The following is an 18,638-nucleotide window of genomic DNA, read 5'->3' on the forward strand; positions in this document are numbered from 1 at the left end:
ATTTAATTAAATCCACGAAACCGCTTTGGCTTTGATTACGTACTGAAAATCCCCTTTCCATGAAACGATCGTCGGCGACGGCGCACGATGGAGCGCGACGGTGGCGGCTGCGACCCTTGTTCGAGCGTCACGACAGCGGTGGGGTGGACTTGCGCACGACAAACGTCCCTCTCGCCCCCACTGACAGCTTCGCCGCTGCCGCGCGCGCGACACATTATGGATTTGCCCGTCCGCCCGAAGAGTTGTACCGCCGCCGCCACCGTTCGACCGTATAATAATTGATCGAACGCTTTCTCTCTCTATCTCTCTCTCTGTTTCTCGTTTTCTCTTCCTCTTTAATTTTTTCTCGTTCTATTCTTTTTTCTCCGTTGCCCTCCGCCGACGGTAGGCGCGCGCACTCGTTCTCCAGACCCCGCTCGTACGCTGTCCGAAAAAACGAAACGCTACATTAACAGCAAGCACGGCGATACATCGTTGTCGAATGCGTATCGTTTCGACCGTTCATCGGACGGTATTTTTCTGATTCACGGTCGCCCCTGATCGCCCACTTACTCACGATGCACCCCACTGGAAATGAACCGCCATCGGTTGTACAACGGCTAGGCCTTTGACGACCGGGTGGCTGCAACGAGCACATCGACGACAGGGCCGCCACCTCCGACCGTGTCCCGAACAACATCAGCTGAAACGTCAAAGGGTAAGTAGTAAACGCCTCTATTTTAATGTGATTTTAACGTGGTCCTGCAAGTTACTTTAATTATCTTATTGTCATTGTTATTGTGTTATCGGCTCATCGCATTGGTTGACGTAATTACGGTATAATCTTGCAACGACCGTCTTAAACATGTACAATGTACCTGATGGATGTGCTTATGATAACAACGTAGGCTTAATTGTAAAAAAAAAAAGATGTCTATTCACTGTCACCCATCCACTCATATACCACTCGCGGAGTCGATCGGGTGGTAAGGTGTCACGGGTGTCACCTATACACATTATACATTGATTTACAATTCTTTCCGTGCCATTCACGTTCTTTTTTTTTCAGAACTCAAAACCAAAATATCGACTATACACACATTTTTCGATATAATATGTGATAGTTTAAATTGTCGGAATATAGTTGCCATATAGTTACTACGAACACTAGGTATCTTAAATATATTGAAATTTGTTAAAATGTATTGTAGAAAATATAATAACTACGTTCCTAAGTGCGTATTGGAAACATAAGTTTTGAAACACAAGACAAATTTTAAACTTATTCGCTCTATTAAATTGTTAGTAGATATTTTGATAATTATCAAGGTATGACATGTATGTAACGTTTTAATGAAATTTACAAATTCATGTAAACTAGTATCCTATGTTTTATAAAAATCACTTGAAATATGGATCGACCTGTTTTATTTTTCAAATGTTTTTGCAGGTAGTGAGCTGTTTTAATTCCCCACCCTCCTTCACCTCGGACGAGATCCCAATTGAATTCTACTTAAAGATTAGTATTTATACAATACACATACACTTAGGAGCTACTAAAACAATTCTAAAATTGGTTTATAACATATAATCAGCATTAAACATCAGTTTTTCTTAAATTTATATTTAATTGACCAAGCCTAACCCTTAACGTTTTAGAATAAAGCTATAGATAGGTAACGTTATCAAATTTTGAAATGAACATAATAATGCTAGAAAAGTTTTTGACAATTGTATTTCTTCTATATTTATGTCATTTATGGTAAATTAATTAAATTTAAATTATAATATATATTGAATTATCTCTCTTATTATCTAAAAGTTAAATTTTTTTTGTTTTTACAAACTTTATTTTATACGAATACACGAATTATGCTTATTTACATATTTACATATTCAAATTGAATTCTAGTAATTTATAATGTTATAAATAAATCGAGCAGTCAAAGCATATAACAATGATCTTACTCGTTCGTTCAGCAAAATATTGATCAAAACCGTTTCGAATAAGTATTAATATTTTTTATAATGTATAAATTGGTAATATATTTTATTAAATAAAATTACAAATACGATACGCGAAAAACCACTACAAATGCCAATAATATTTAATAAATACATTTGATACCTAACAAAACATATCTGTATTATATGTGGTATTATTACTAGACATTTCTCTAAGTTCCTAATTTCAGATTTGTTTATAATTTTATCATTTCAAGTTCTACCATGTCATAAAATAAATTGTGAAATAATTTTCATGTTGAAGCATTAATTTAATGTGTTTAATAATTTATTTCTGGAATTATGGATGAAGAATAAACGCAATTATTGGTTCTTAAAAAGATTTGTTTATTATATTTAAAAATAATTTTTGTTTTTCATTATTATGAAATGATAAATAAAATCATAAAATCAACAAACTGAATTTAGGTATCATAAATGCATACATTTAATACAAAATATGTATTTGATAAATAATATATGAATACATTTTAATTATAATCGTTTCGATTTATATTGGATTTTTGTTTTATTTTTCGTCAATATAAATTATTATCATAATTTAAAATATAGTTGATATGAGTTCACTTGTAGTACCAGTAGCAATAATAAATAAAGATAGTAATATATTAATGTTTATCTTGTGTTGGATAAACAATGTAACATTTGAATGCAAAAATCGTCAGCTAAAAATCGTGTAAAACTACAATCACAAAATTAATAGGCACACAACTCTAATGTGAAATTCAATAATTTTATTTTTCATAAAAGTGGATGTTTTGTTATACGATTGTTGCTCGATATCATTTATTGTTGTGCATTGTGGTAGTCTGAAAAAATCTAACAGAAAAAACTCAAATATTAAATATACCCCAGTAAATATGTATATGGAAAAGACCAACGAAAGAAAAGCTCACGCAAAAGCTAAACAATAAATGTTCATACATAAATATTATGTATTAATATTTAGACGTCGAAAATTGGAATTTTCAAGTGTATCCATAACAAACACACTATAATTACCATTTTTTTGAATATACCTTTAATAATTTGCATTTTGTTATTCAACTATTTATAAAAACGTTGATAAATTGATTGTCTTAAGTAAAGTATAGTTTACCTAATTTAATTGTTCAGTACTACATAAATTTATCTATCAATTTCTTGTACTATAGATTAAAAAGCTAATTTAAAAACTTAATAGCATTTAATAAAAAAAAAACCGTAATTTTTTAAGTTGCGTTAAACTATAAAACGTGTCAATTAAAATCAAATAGTGAGTTTTTTTCCTGTAGGAAAAATTTTCCATGTGGATTTTTTCTGTGATTAGTTTTAATAATTTTAATTTTAAATTGGTGCACCAATGAAACGAAGAATATTACAAAAAAATGTGTATAATATAAATAAAATACCCAAGTCTTAAACTATTAGTATAACTGTATAAGACATTAAAGATTGAATTCTATTATAATTATATTAAATTAATATTAGATATAAGTAATATAGCAATAAAACCTTCAAGTAGGATGACTTTGTAAAAGAACTTAAGCTATTGTCTCACTGGCCATGTTCGTTCTACGCAGCTATGCGTCGTAATGCACAAGCGTACTATTCACTATCGATGCTTTTCGTAACATAAACGGTACGTCAAATCATTCACACCGGTCGACCATAACAAAAGTGATAGGTACTATGTTTCGTTTTTTTTTTCGTTATTAACCAATGTATGTTAAAACAAATGCATTTTGAATTAATATCCTAAGGTTAGTGATTATTTATTTAATTTATTAGTTTAATGTTAAAATAAACAGGCACACGGCAATAAGGTTAACATATCTATAAATATTATGTTTAATGTTTAATCCCAAATTCAAAAATTATGGAGTAGTAAAATTGGTTTTTTATAACTTTATAAAACTATAATCAACGTAATTTTATTAGTCTCCGGAGTCCGGATGACTATATTGTAAAAAAAATATATTAAGTTATTTTCTTTTTTTTTTGTGACCATCATTTACATGGTCATCAGCTCACATAGTTACATTTGATTATTTACACAATATGTATTTCACATAAAATAAACCTAAAAATATAGGTACAATATTTTTTTTACCAATAAGTTAAATTATTTACACTTGTAAAGAGTCCAATTGCTTTTCAGATCATCATGTATGGAAAATTCCTTTCTTATAGTTGTAAATGTTCAGAATTATACATTTATACAGGTACCACGTTTAAAACAGAAGCAATGTAATGTAATTTATAAAATTCATCATATTTTAAACATTCCGAATGTATATAATCTATTAAATTTAATCGTTTTATTTTCATTAATTTTAAAACTATATAGTAACTTCTTCTAATGCCTTAATGGATAGGTACTTCTAAATGTGGAAACTTCCAAATACTGACTAAATGCTACTCAATAGGCTAATGATTGTTTCAATGAATATTACCTGTGATTTGGTGATATAGTAATGGAATTATTATTAAAATAAATAAGATTTTGTTATTTCTAGCAATCAATTTTTAAATTAAACTATATATATATATATATAATATTTTTATTTATAGAAGTGTAAATATTATCCGTTATTACTATGTATTTATGCAATATGCTAGTGTACGGCTGTAGACACGTTTATTTGTTTAATCTATTAAACATACATAGTTAAGCCAAAAATAAAACTGAAATTATTATCTTTGTCATCAAATGTTTAATACAAAGGGTAGTTTTCAGATTTATTTTATCGACTTTTAACGAAATAATTTGAGAAGGAACACCAGATGTGGTCCATGAATCCATGGTATGAAAAGAAAACATTGTTATTATTAGCCCTTGGCGATATATGGCAGAGATAATAACATACCGGACTGTCTTAATCGCGCGCATGGGACTAATGTTAATTATAAAATAGAAAATAACGTTTTAAAAATAAAAATATCTTTTGTTCGAGAAAAACACTTTTATTATAGTTATTCTGGAAGTGGAGGTGATTTTAGATTAGAAAATAAATATTATTTTCATGATCCAATGACCGTTTATATTGATCCTTTAGCACACTCATTCATATCATATAAAACTAGAAACGAAATTAAACTAAAGCGTATACTGAAAGAATTTCAATTAAAGAACTACCTACCTAAAGATTGAAACTGAAAGAATAAAAACAAATCGATAGCATTGTAGATTCTTTATGGTCTTAAATTAATTTTCCTAGATGTATAAATCTAATTAGGACCTGAACATATTTTTTATTATTACTTAAATCTCTTACTGACAGTAAATAAAAAGACCTGTATTTTTTAATTTTTATTCAAAATTAAAATTGACCGAGTTATTAGACTTAAAGTATTACGCGTACGTTTATAATGGGCGTGGCCTACGCGTGACGTCAATATCCAGTATAGTTTTGCCTCTAAGTGGTCGCACTTATGAGAATCTTGTTGGCCGTCACGCCTTGGCGTTTAATTTCTTTATTTAAAGATTTTAATTGTTATTTTGCATATTATATAATTATATAATATTTATATATATATATATTATAGATTATAAATATAATATTTATTTTAAGTTTTGATATATATATATATATATATATATATATATATATATATATATTATTATGCAAAGCACAAGCCAAGGAATTTATAGATATAGTTATTCGAGAAAATGTATAATTATTGTGGTTATATTAAATAATAAATATAATATTATAGTTTAAAATAATATACCTACAAATTTATGATTAGGCTTATCGAATACTTATCAATTGATTCATTACATAAGCACAGTGTTTACACTATTGTTTGGTGTTTACATAATTTGCGAAATTCTAGAAATAGATTTCAGAAACATTTTATATCGAGATGTTTTTTGGTTATAATTTATTATTATCTATTTTTTAGCATTATTACTGTTAAAGAAATCATTCACTTACCAGTTACCATTTTATTATACGTTTTACAAAGTTATTTTATATAATAAGATTATACTTGGTTTTATTTGTTACATTATATTATATTATACTATTTACATTTCATTATATTCACAACAGTAATAATGATTATTAGGTCTTCCAATATCAGCTCTTCTAGCAACTTTACACCATAATATTCTTTTATTTTTTTCTTTAGGCACTGATAGAAATAATTTGTCTGGTGTTTTAGTTGATGCACTTTCACATTTTGGTACATAACAATATTTATACGTACTTTTTTTCTCGGGCATAGTGTATTATAATATTATAATATTATATAATATATGAGAAGTTCAAAAGCATAACGTAGAATAATACAAACCACACTACCACAGGCTGTAGTAGATAAGATCTACAGATGACATGCAGACGACAACCGACAGTTTGAAATAAAACCTATAGTAAATTAATTATAATAAATAATAACATTAATTGCTGTACACTGAAAAATATTAGTTTTTTATTTTTATTTTTCATTTCATTATTATTTATTTATGCAAGTATTTTAAGGTATATTTTTAATTGGAAACAATAAATGCAATCATATGAATAATCATACTTATAAAATAACTCGTATTTTGTAAAAGCGTATAAATATTACCCAGATCACCCTAGAATAATATTACTCCGTAATTATAAGCATTATAAATTATAAGCATAGAACAATATAAACACGTTTCACGTTTGATGAGACCATTTCCTGTGCGAAATATCCTGGATTATGACGTCACGGTCAAAGTGCGACAATATTTACGGATTCAAAAATGCTATGCTCCGCCTTTACCTTGATTCCGTAATAACTCAAGTACAACATTATATATAATTTATTTTTCTTCCCACATATATTTAAATATATTTAATTACTCATCATGAATAACTGCCTTGCAAATTTAATCAATATTTAAATTATAGTTCAGGTCCTAATTAAGTTAGGTCAATTTGGTAAAAATTTAAACATTACTATATGATTGGTATATAATAAAAACTTAGTTAGTAGCTTGTGAAAAACCTAACCAATCATTTAAAAAACGAAAGAATATAAGTAAAAATGCATGATTAGTAGGGCTCTAATTTAAATCTATACAAATATATCTTCTAAAAAATAGCCAAAAATGAATTTTACCACAAAATTATCTAAAAAATGCCATTTATATATATTTTTTATTCAATTTGGTATTTTAATTAGTAATCAAAAAATAAAATATATTTATCATTCTGTTAAAAAAACTGGAAATTGGAAAAATAGACTAGAGTCTACTATGATGTTGACACGCATATGTTTCAGATAAATATCATTCATTCAAACATAGATACGTTTTAATAAATTTTAATAAATACGCTTAATTTGTTTAGTGTACTGAACAAATATACATTAAAAGCAATAAAAATAAATGATCCAATAATGCTAAAAATTCTCTAAAAATAAAAAACTCCGAATATGCCAAAAAAAAAAAAATAATAAAAAAAATAAAATTTTTAACTTTGAAATACTCGTTACATGAAACGAATTATGTAGATACTTGGATAACATTGTCTAAGATCAACCAAAAAATATGCACTTACCTTTACCTATATAAGATATACGAGTATAATATAAGATATATATATATATATATATAAGATAAAGTAAATCACTTTAGTAGCTATTTTGTTGATCAGATTTCGGGGATATCAATGATTAAGTACCAGAAATTTCTTAAGATTTCCAGAGATTTTTATAATGGTCTCTTACTGAATATAACTTATAATTTAGCCTAGTATTACTTCCTCAATAGTTACTGCTGCATACGTTTTATTTATTTACATTAAAAATTAAAAATATACTATTAAAAGCTTATACATATTGAATTTAGGCACCTATAAAATATTGTTTAAAAGAAACATAATAGTATAATACATATAACTAGGTGCTTAAAACAATTGTTTTTATACTCATCCGTTATTTGCATTTCAATAGAAATTAATTTTAAAGTATAATCAGTAACTTTTGTATTATATTTTATATTATATTGTCTATACCACTTAACAAATATTTAAATAAAAATAAGCTGTAGGTATCTTAGAAAATATTTACTAGTGGAACTAATAAATATATTTTCAACAAAATTTTAAATCCCAAACCTTAAGAAATTCCAATTTAAATTTACCCCAAATATTTACTATACCTAACCCTTTGATTTTGGGGAAAATATAAATAACAGGTTAAAGCTATGAGCTAATCACGAGGGTAAATGTAAATTAATATTTCTAAGAATAAGATAGTATTTTTGTGCACCAAAATTTAAAATTCAGGATTATTGTGAACAGATTATTTAAACTCAATAAAAGTACTGAAGGGTAATTGTGAATAAATTTTATTTCACTTTACAATAGTCTATTGTTCCATAATAGGTAAGTTAGATTACTTAAACTTAATACTTTACATAGCACCAATCACTTTTTTTGTTTTATTTTTAAAATATACAACTGAGATCTTAAATTATATAGATTGATACTGTATCTTTTCTTTTTTCTTTAAGGGGTTAGGAAGCGGTGATTTTCTGTCTTTGTCTAATACACGTTGGATATACAATACGCCTGACGAAAAATAAGGTGCTGCTAGTTGTTCGATTTAAAATATGTAAAGATGTGTTAATTGATATAAAAGTTTACTTTGCATCGGTCGAAGCACTTTTTCAATGTAGCAATATTTTGATAAGAATAAATATTTTAAATTTTATAAATTTGTCAATTTTTTTTATTAAATATATTAAAAATATTAAAAATATGCTTCGATCGACGCAAAGTAAACTTGTATACCAATTCAAAAATCTTTACATATTTTAAATCGAGCAACTAGAAGTACTTTAATTTTTATCAGGCGTATTGTATGTTTCACGTGTGTTAGACAAAGACAGAAAATCACCGCTTCTAATCCCCTTAAGTACTTACATAGTAATATTTTTAAATTATAAAAAAAAATAATTAATTAATTAGGTAAATATTTAGCTAACACTAAAAACTTAACAATGTAATAAACATAAATAATAACTAATATATAAAATCTACTTACAGCTAAATAAAAATGTTACTTTTCGCTACCTTTGATAAAAACTTTATATATGTATACAACTTTTTTGCCTTTCATTATAATACTAGGATCTGGCAGAATTTCTTCAATCATTTCGGCGGTTATAGTAAATATATCACCATCATTAATTTAAATTTCTGTTTCAATACATACTTTTTGTTTTCGTCCTTGAATTATTATATCAAAACTATCGTCATCCACGCTTTACACCAAACACATATATTTAAATTGGATTTTATTTCGAATTCATCCTAGAAAATCAACCAATAAAATTTTATCAGTTTTCATACTTGTCCATACAACATAATCATCATATTGTATTTCATTAGGTTGTACATCTTACATATAGTTATGGTCATCTTAATAATATAGTGTGTTGAATGTCACATCATCAATTTCAATAACCTCAACATTATAAAAAATGTCGTTTTTTAAAGGCTGCCTTTTTTCTACCAGTTCCAGATTTTTTTTAAAGTTTGCTTCTTTCAATCTTTCTAAAACTTCTTCTGCATCCAGAACTTTACCATATGGAGCTGTTTTAAGTCTTGGTATTACTTAAATGTTTTTTTGGTTGAGTATTTGTTGATTGCATTTCTATTAAGTGTTTAGACTATGAATACTGTCTGACGGTTTTGATTGCAACTTTTCCAATTCCAGTATTAAATGTTGGTCTCTTGTAGAACTGGTAGCAAGTACTTTAATTTCAAAAAAAAATGGTGGTTCATCAGATATAACATCTAAGTTTATAGAATAGAACTGGTAGCAATTAATTCCATGACAATTTCATGAACATGGGGTGCTTCATCAGTTATTAAATTTTGATTAATAACCTAGTAGCAGGTAATCCCATATCAAGTTCAAAATCATTAGATGTCTCATCAGATATATCATTTTAATTGTAAGAACTTGTTAAAGGTAAGATTATTATTAATCCGATAAGGAAAATTTAGTTTTGTCAACAGGAAATACCCCAGTAGGTACTAGTAAATCCAGTTATAATGTTTTAAGTTTTCATTTCTTCGGACCATAAACTGCCAAGTATTTCAGTAAATTTTGATTGTAATTCTTCTAGGACAAAATTAAATACATTTTTTTCCTACAAAGTTTTTAGAGGTCGGAACACATATTTATCTAGAGGCTGCAATTTATCAGTGAGAAAATTTGGAAATTTAAACAAAATAATATTATTTTTTACTGCAGTTTCAATAATTCATATACTTACATGTTCACAATGGCCATCGTACAGCGAAAAATGTGTATGTTTTTAAATTATTTCTCTGTTGTTCTAGGTATTTTACAAATACTGTATTCAGCCAATTTAAGAAAAGTGGTTACTCCATCCACCCATTTTGTGAGACTCCATATGTGGGACTCCATATGTGGTTCTTGGGTACCTATATTGTATTTTATGTCTTTTTGTTTAATTATCTCTATTCACATTTGCCTTACCTAACCTTACTTTTCTCAATTTTAAATGCCTAGAACAGCGGTTCTCAAACTGTGGTACGCAAAAGGACGCATGGTGATAGGATGGAAAATTATAAACAAATATTAGATTCTTAACGTAGCAATGATTTTACAATGTTGTGTGCTTTTTTTAATATTCGGATAATAAAGGTTAGATTTCACGGAAAATACGTCAATAAATAAGATATCGTCGATATTTTTAATATAACAGTAGTACGTGACTGATTGATAGTATACTTAAGTGGTACGCGAAAAAACATGTTTGAGAACAGCTGGCCTAGAAAGTATTTGATACAATATCAATAAAGTTCTAGTGTAAAATTATAATAATAATAATAATATAAATATTAAAACTACAAATTCATCAATTCATAATTGTAATATAGAATAATAATTAGTTTAAGTATGGATTAAAACGTTAAAACGTTAAGGAGTCTTTATAGTATGTATTACATTATTTATCAATTAAATTAATTACAACATATTAAGCTAAACATGTAATAAAAAATAACTAAGATTTAAAAAGTTATTATAATTTAAATAAATAGATTACCTGAGGATTTTTACTTAATACATTTATTTATTTATAGTGAGACTGAATACAATTTCAATATGCTAGACCACTTATATAAATAGAGAGTAGGTATAAGTTTAGTATTTTTTGCTTTATTGAATCAGAAACAGAATCTTTGTTCGATCTCACTGTCGTCCACGTTAAAAAAAGAAACGCTGACTGGATTGTCACAGGGGTTTTTTCTATTTTATAAAATGAAAGCCCTATTATCAATATGAGTTTTTAGACATATTTCAATGAAGCCAATTTTTATTGACAATGTCAGTAAAGTACAAAAGTCCTGAGATGTAGGGGTTATTTTCTACTTAGTACTTACTTATGTATAATGTACTTGGAAAATCATGCAACTTTTTTTCATTTTCTTTGTAGAAATTGAAAATTGATAATAAAATATAATTCATTTTTTTTTTTATATATATAAGAAACTTTGTTTGAGCTTATTTCTCGAACATGTATAGTTTGCTATAAATTTGCATAAATGCATAAATCTCAATATAAGTTTATATTATTATTGTAAAATTGCATTTCGAAAGTATTATTGGAGAATCATTATATATAAACACAAAATTCACACTTTTTTTAAATGGAATTTATAATGTTTATAATATAAATATTTAATGTTAAAAAAATAAATTTTGCATGGTACAGTGATAAATTGATCAAGACTTACAATTTTTTTTATAAATTAATTATTGAAATAATCTAATCTAAATTTCAATTTAAAATTGTTTCATGTTGTTTACGTTTTAAGTTAAAATCATTTATAAATATTTTTTTAATGATCTCCAAACTTTATATTTTTCTCTCTATTGCATTAGTATAGAACTAATATACGAACTCATCAACAAACTATTGACCTGTACCTATTGTAACTGTGAGGTGAATCAAATAGTCTTCTACTAAAACCTAAAACGTTATTTATAACAATAAATAATTACGATGATCACTGATACCTATACTCACTCAATAACGGCGATTGATTATATTGAAAATATTTAATATTTTTGAATACATATATATATATATATATATATAAATCCGTACTCAAGAAAATACTAAACCTGTAGGTACCTACACACTTTTAATTTGAAATAATCAACACGATAACTGTATGAACGAAAAAATCACATGGATACTAAGATACCTAAACCATTTTCCCGACAAATCATACAATAAAATACCGTTTTTAAGATAAAGTAAATTTTCAATTACTTTTATTACTATATACTTTTATCTCTTATACATTTCAAATGTATATTTATACCCATAGCTCACAATATTATTTACATAGTGATTCTAATACAAATTAAACTAATTTTATTAAAATTAATTTTTTCCAGAGCTTTTTTTTTGAATACCGTTGTATATGTATAGGCACGTTGTTTACTTACTAACATTCATATTACTTGTCCAAAAGGCATAATATTATAAATTCGAAGTTTAGTAAAATGCAATTCACAACAATCAGTGTTTACTTTTCGTGTATAACTTAATGGTAATACCAAGAAATATAGGTATTATCGATATTACATTTGAAGAAACAGATACAACAAATTTTAAAATCATTTAGTTTCATGTAAGGTATGAGTCATCGATTTCAGCGATATTTTCAGTCATTGATGCGATGGATTTGTTTTCAATAAAACGATTTACTCGCATATATATATATGTATATAAAAATGTATAACAATTCTTCAATTGAGAACTGCTGAACCGATTTCGCCCACTCTTTTTTTGTTTGGGTCATAATTGCCAGTAGAAGGTTCTTACGGATGAAAAAATTGAGAAAGTTATCGGGTTAGAGAAATATGATAAGGGTGTGATGAAATTAAAGTGGTGCCATCTGCCCAGTAAAAAATAAAATAAATAATATTAATATTTTTTTGTAGTCAAAGGCAAACATTTAAACAAACAAGTGCTCTGGAGAGCAGCTGGACTTATTTTTAGGATGGACATTTTTGTTTATTTATAAATGGTTGCTTTAGTAACGGTTATTATTAGCGGTTATTATTGTTCTGTGTTATTAGTGATGGTTATTATATATATTTATCTATTATATAGTCCTATATACATTCTTAACAGCTGGACGGATTGCGACAAAATTTAGTACAGAATTTTATTAAACATATGGGCAGAAGATATGCTAAGTTAGAAAGTGTTGTGCCTAAATATCATTGAATTGAATATTTAAATTGTCAACATTATATTGAAAAAACGAAGAAAATTACATAATGATATACGAAATTGAATATCGTTGTAAGATTATAATATATTTTAACCACTATCTATCATTACCTATGTATAAAAATATACTGCTAGCATCATCACATGAAATGAATTTAACACACAATATGAACTATGGACTATAAAAGAGATAGGATTTTTAACGGGCTACGAAGTGCATGGGTTCAGCTAGTTAAATAATAAAAAGCAAAACCCCTATTTTATTTCATTGTAGATTTTTGAAATTGTAATAAAACAATTTCAACTATAACTAATGTGTACACAGAAAGTATATAAAGTATTCATAGAAAGTCTATATTGTGTCACCAAAGTTTAGTAGGTATCTCCTAACATCATCTACGTTCACATCATAACGACAACAACTGACATCATCTTTGCCCATCTTAGGTACCTACTCGCGGTTTTATTTTTTACTTGAATATTAATAAAAAAAACAACAGCTCCAAAACTACTCAATTTCAAAACTATTAGTTGATCCCGACACGATTGTACTATTTTAACATAATACTTGGTTCATAAACTATTTTGACATTTCGTACTGTGAGTACATTAATGTATTAATTAAAAATTGATGATTTTGAGAGAGTCAAGTTTTAAAGTTTTTATTGTTTTAAATCACTGATGAATAAAAAAGTACGATATATTAATAATTGTATACACCTACTTATAATTATTATTTTTTTTAATTTATGTGTAGAATATTTTTTTTATTGGCTACACTTAAAAAAAAAATAATGATAGTATTTGTTATTTTGAATTATCAAAGCTAGAAAAGTTTCGTCCATGAAAATTACAAAAATTATTTACAGATAATTCAATTTTAAAATAAAAGTTTTACGATATTACCTACACTATATAAGTAACAAAATGTACAATATCCATAAAAAAAAATACAAATACAAATGTTTCATTAAAAATCAAAACCCAAAAACTAATATTTCTAATCAAATTTAAATAACAATGTTATCGACTGCTGCTAATAATAATTTATTATTATATTAAACATCGATAAAATGCTAAATGTTTTTTATTTTAAAAATATATAATTACGATATGTAAAATATCAAATGTTGAGTATTTTGATTTTTAATTATAAGTAGCTAGTTGTACATATCGTCAGTTTATCGATCTAACTAAAACATTGTAACTAAATTATATAATACATTTATATTTCATTAACTATAAAATAATAATTAGTTATTTAGTGCTAGGTTCTTCTAACTTATACTATAAACTATACATAAGTAAAATGTGTTCATAATGTTTCATAATAATTTTATTGTGTGTTTAGGATTTCCCAATGTACAGTTTAGCAGCATGCTAATATTTGAAGTGGACAATTATTTAGAATGATGTTCCCTGGCGATCTAAATACAAATTCAAGGGCTAATCCGCCTGTACCAGTTTTTCCATTAAGGTCCACAGGATTGAGTTCTCAATATTCACCGTACTCAACTTCAAGATTTCAAGAAATACAACAAAAATGCAATTTAAAATGCACTTGGAAATGCAGTTTTCTTTTAATGGTTTTTGTTACCTTCATAATCACCGCATTTCTTATTTATTTAATGGGTTAGTTAATATGAATAAAGATGAATTAAATTTTATTATGATGTATGACTTGTTTCTTTGAAAATAGCTATGAGGAAATCATGTATAGACACCAGAGAAAAATGCGTTTTCATGGAAAAATCAAGAGCTATAGCAATGGATTTGGAAAACTCACTGAAACTTACATCTGAAGGTATTAAATAATTGTATTTCATTGTCATCAAATATTATACATGTTCAAAACAATATTCGTTTTTGTTATAAAAATTTGTTGAATTTATAGATAATAAATCGTATTAAATATTAATAATTTCAAAATAATAAATGTAGAAAAGTATTAAATGGACGTGTTATACTTTAGTTAAATGATAAATCATTGCATAATATGAAAAACGAATCTGAGCGCAGACGTTATTGTGTCGTCCTAGCCAGGCACGTAGCCAGGATTTTATTTATTTATTTTTTTTTTTTTTTGGGGGGGGGGGGGGGATCGAAATAAATTTTAGCAAAATTTTTATACATGATTTATATTCAAAACCTTTTATTTTTTTATAAACTGAAAGATTAAAACTTTTATAATACTTATACTGAATGCTCATGTAACAATGTAAGATTAATATCTCAAGAAACTTTGAAAGACATTGCTGTCGAATGATATATATAATATATATTTCAAATAACGACGCAAAGCCAACACGAAAGTTTCGATAACATGTACAAATGCCACATGCCCGCATAATAATGTTATTATTGTTATTTTTTTTTTATAGATAATTAATTATTAACGTTATATGACGTTGTTGATTTGTGGAGACTTTCTGCGATAAAAATAATATCTTATTATTGTAGGAGATGGCCACAATCGTCATTCGTTGTCAGAATGTTTTAAAAAAAATAAAAGAACAAAATTAAATATTTTGAAGCATAATAACATTATAATATTATAATAATTCAGCGTACGCTTCGAACAAGGCAGAAGGCTAAGCGATAACGATACATTAATCTATTAATAAAATAAAGATAAAAAATAGTATAATATTTAATAATAATAAGTGGTTGTCGTCGTGGTCGACCCGACGCACGGCGCAATAGCGCAACCAGACAATATGTAAATTAGTAAATTTAGATATAAATGATATAATTCGAAATTCGACCATTCTATAATGGTTTATTTTTATACCACAAAACAATAAAAAATATTTTATTTTGATTTCAATTCTAAAGATCGTAATTTTATACAAAAGCAGGGAAAGTTTTCGGGGGGGGGGGGTCCATGGGGTCTAGATAAGTGGATACGTGCCTGGTCCTAGAATCCTTGTATAAATAATCAAATTTAATTGGACGCTACAGCCTGATGAGTTGTCTCCATCTTACAAGCACGTAACATATCAAATTGTACGTTCAGCAGATCACGTTCAGCTCCGTTAGCTTAAAAATTAGAGTGAATTATACAAATTAAAGGTAACATTATTATGTAGGACATCTCATAGGTTTTTTATCATATTTTAATTTTAAAGCAAGTTATGAGTATTTATGATATACAAACAATTTACAATTTTAAAATACCTACTCATAATTCACTTTAAAATTAAAATATAATAAAAAGCCCAATAGGTGCCCTACATAATAATGTTACCTTTAATTGTAAAGAGGTTCATCCTAAATTCTAAACTGATGGAGCTAAACATGATCTGCTGAACTTAAAATTTGCTATTTTATGTACTTGTAAGACGAAAACAATACATGCAGGCGTGACCCCCTCTTAAAAATTAAAAAAAATTGTTTAACACCGAAAATATCTCATGGCTATAAGTAGCGTACTTTTTTTTGCTTAAGGTAGAACATTTGTGGGGAATCTTCCATTCAAATTTCTAATATTTGTTATAAGTCAATATGTGGCTTTATTATCATTTCTATTTTATTATTAGACCATTGATTCAATCAATTTCGGGAGGTCATTGATCTTATATAAAAACAGAGTATTTAAATCCAAACTTTAAATTAATAAGAATATGTCATCCATATTTTTTTAGTTATGTCATATATTTTCTAGAACATAGATATACATTTTTACAAAAAACATTAAAATGACTATATCCAGTTGTAGTACATTGATTAGATTTTCTGATGAGTAATTTCAACGAGCATATCCTTAAAAATAGGTTAACGCTAACATCTATAATATGTACATTTTTCGAATAGTGTTTGATACACATACTAAATAATTATGTATGTGCAAAATTTATTTTAATATTTTGTGATTAAATTAACCATATAAAGTTCATAACGTGTTAATACGAAAAATCGTTTTTTCAGCTCCACCATTTACAACCACTACTGTTGCAAATGTGTCAATACGTGGTAAATTTAAAAATGATGTAACTCCAGACGATCAAAGTGATTTGCATCGCCAGCATACTAGGTATCAATGGCCATCAGTTTTAGAGATAACTAGCTTCAGTACTCCGTACAGTTCCAATGTATATCCCTACCATTTTTGGAATTTGGAATTTTATAATAAACAACCAGTGTTTATGAGGCTCAACCTAACATTACCTTGGGGAGCTAATTTTGCTGTATTTGGTCGACGAAACGTAGCTCCTAGTATAACCCAACATGACTTTTCGGAATTCATTAAAGGGGGTAGATTGGACAACAGACTAAGTCGCAGGTCATCAGATGTTATCGAAAAAGATCCTTTGATCGTTAATGTGACATTAATACAATACCTAGACACTGGTCGATGGTTTTTGTCCATTTATAACGACGATCTCCGACCACATACGGTAGTTCTTAAAATCGCAGAAGCCGAAGATGTTTCAACAACTTGTCCCAACGAATGTTCTGGACATGGGTCTTGCTATCTCGGAAAGTGTGACTGCATTGATGGATATCAAGGAAACGATTGTTCTAAAAGTAAATATGTTTTAATTTTTAGATTTCATTTGATTTGATCGGATTTTTCTAAATTGTGTTAATTAATAAATGAAAAACCTATCAAGGTGTATGTCCGATGTTGTGTTCGAACCACGGCAAATACGGCGGAGGCCTTTGTCATTGTGAGGAAGGTTGGAAAGGTACAGAATGTGACATACCAGAAACAGATTGTAGAGTAGCGGATTGTTCTGGACACGGTGATTGTAAAAACGGTGTATGTCAATGCCAACAGGGATGGAAAGGAGATGATTGTAACGAAGGTACTGCGATTTTTATATTTGTTATTTGATTATAAAGATATATTTTCATTTTCAGTGGATTGTATGGATAAAAGCTGTTCTGGTCACGGTATCTGTGTATCAGGTAAATGTTACTGCAAAGCTGGATGGCAAGGCGAAGATTGTTCATTAATGAACAAGCAAGTATTCCAATGCCTCCCTCGTTGTTCAGATCATGGTGCATATGACTTAGAAACAGGAGTTTGTATTTGCAATAAATTTTGGACTGGACCAGATTGTTCACAAGGTATATTAAACATTTTCGCTCACACGTCATGCAATTAAATCTTTGATCATAAGTCCACATCTTATAAATTTTAGCCTTGTGTAACCTCAACTGTGGTCCTCATGGAAAATGTGATCAAGGTAAATGCAATTGTGACATTGGATGGACAGGTGATAAATGTGATCAACTCCCTTGTGACGAGAGATGCGCTGAGCACGGGCAATGTAGAAACGGTACATGTGTATGTTCTAGGGGATGGAATGGCAAACATTGTACTTTTCGTGAGTTAAAGATATAAATAAATTCATAGCATAATTCAATATTGTTT

At 27.6% G+C, this 18,638-nt stretch overlaps 1 protein-coding gene across 3 annotated transcripts in view; it reads left to right on the forward strand.

The window, feature by feature from the left end:
• Positions 1 to 230: 230 nt before the first annotated feature.
• The window catches only part of Ten-a (Teneurin-a transmembrane protein), a 53,929-nt gene continuing 35,521 nt past the window's right edge, over positions 231 to 18,638 (forward strand). For all 3 annotated transcript variants that reach the window (XM_089215394.1, XM_089215397.1, XM_089215400.1), the window contains exons 1-7: positions 231 to 697; positions 14,610 to 14,890; positions 14,958 to 15,062; positions 17,186 to 17,785; positions 17,872 to 18,066; positions 18,122 to 18,331; positions 18,406 to 18,591. In XM_089215394.1, the coding sequence (XP_089071520.1) occupies positions 14,668 to 14,890; positions 14,958 to 15,062; positions 17,186 to 17,785; positions 17,872 to 18,066; positions 18,122 to 18,331; positions 18,406 to 18,591 (1,519 nt within the window). In that variant the 5' untranslated portion in view covers positions 231 to 697; positions 14,610 to 14,667. The remainder of the gene's footprint in view (positions 698 to 14,609; positions 14,891 to 14,957; positions 15,063 to 17,185; positions 17,786 to 17,871; positions 18,067 to 18,121; positions 18,332 to 18,405; positions 18,592 to 18,638) is intronic.

Source organism: Diuraphis noxia, unplaced genomic scaffold (assembly GCF_037042655.1).
Source record: "Diuraphis noxia isolate RWA-SAM2 unplaced genomic scaffold, SU_Dnox_SAM2 contig0001, whole genome shotgun sequence".
In the NCBI taxonomy this organism is placed as follows: domain Eukaryota; kingdom Metazoa; phylum Arthropoda; class Insecta; order Hemiptera; family Aphididae; genus Diuraphis; species Diuraphis noxia.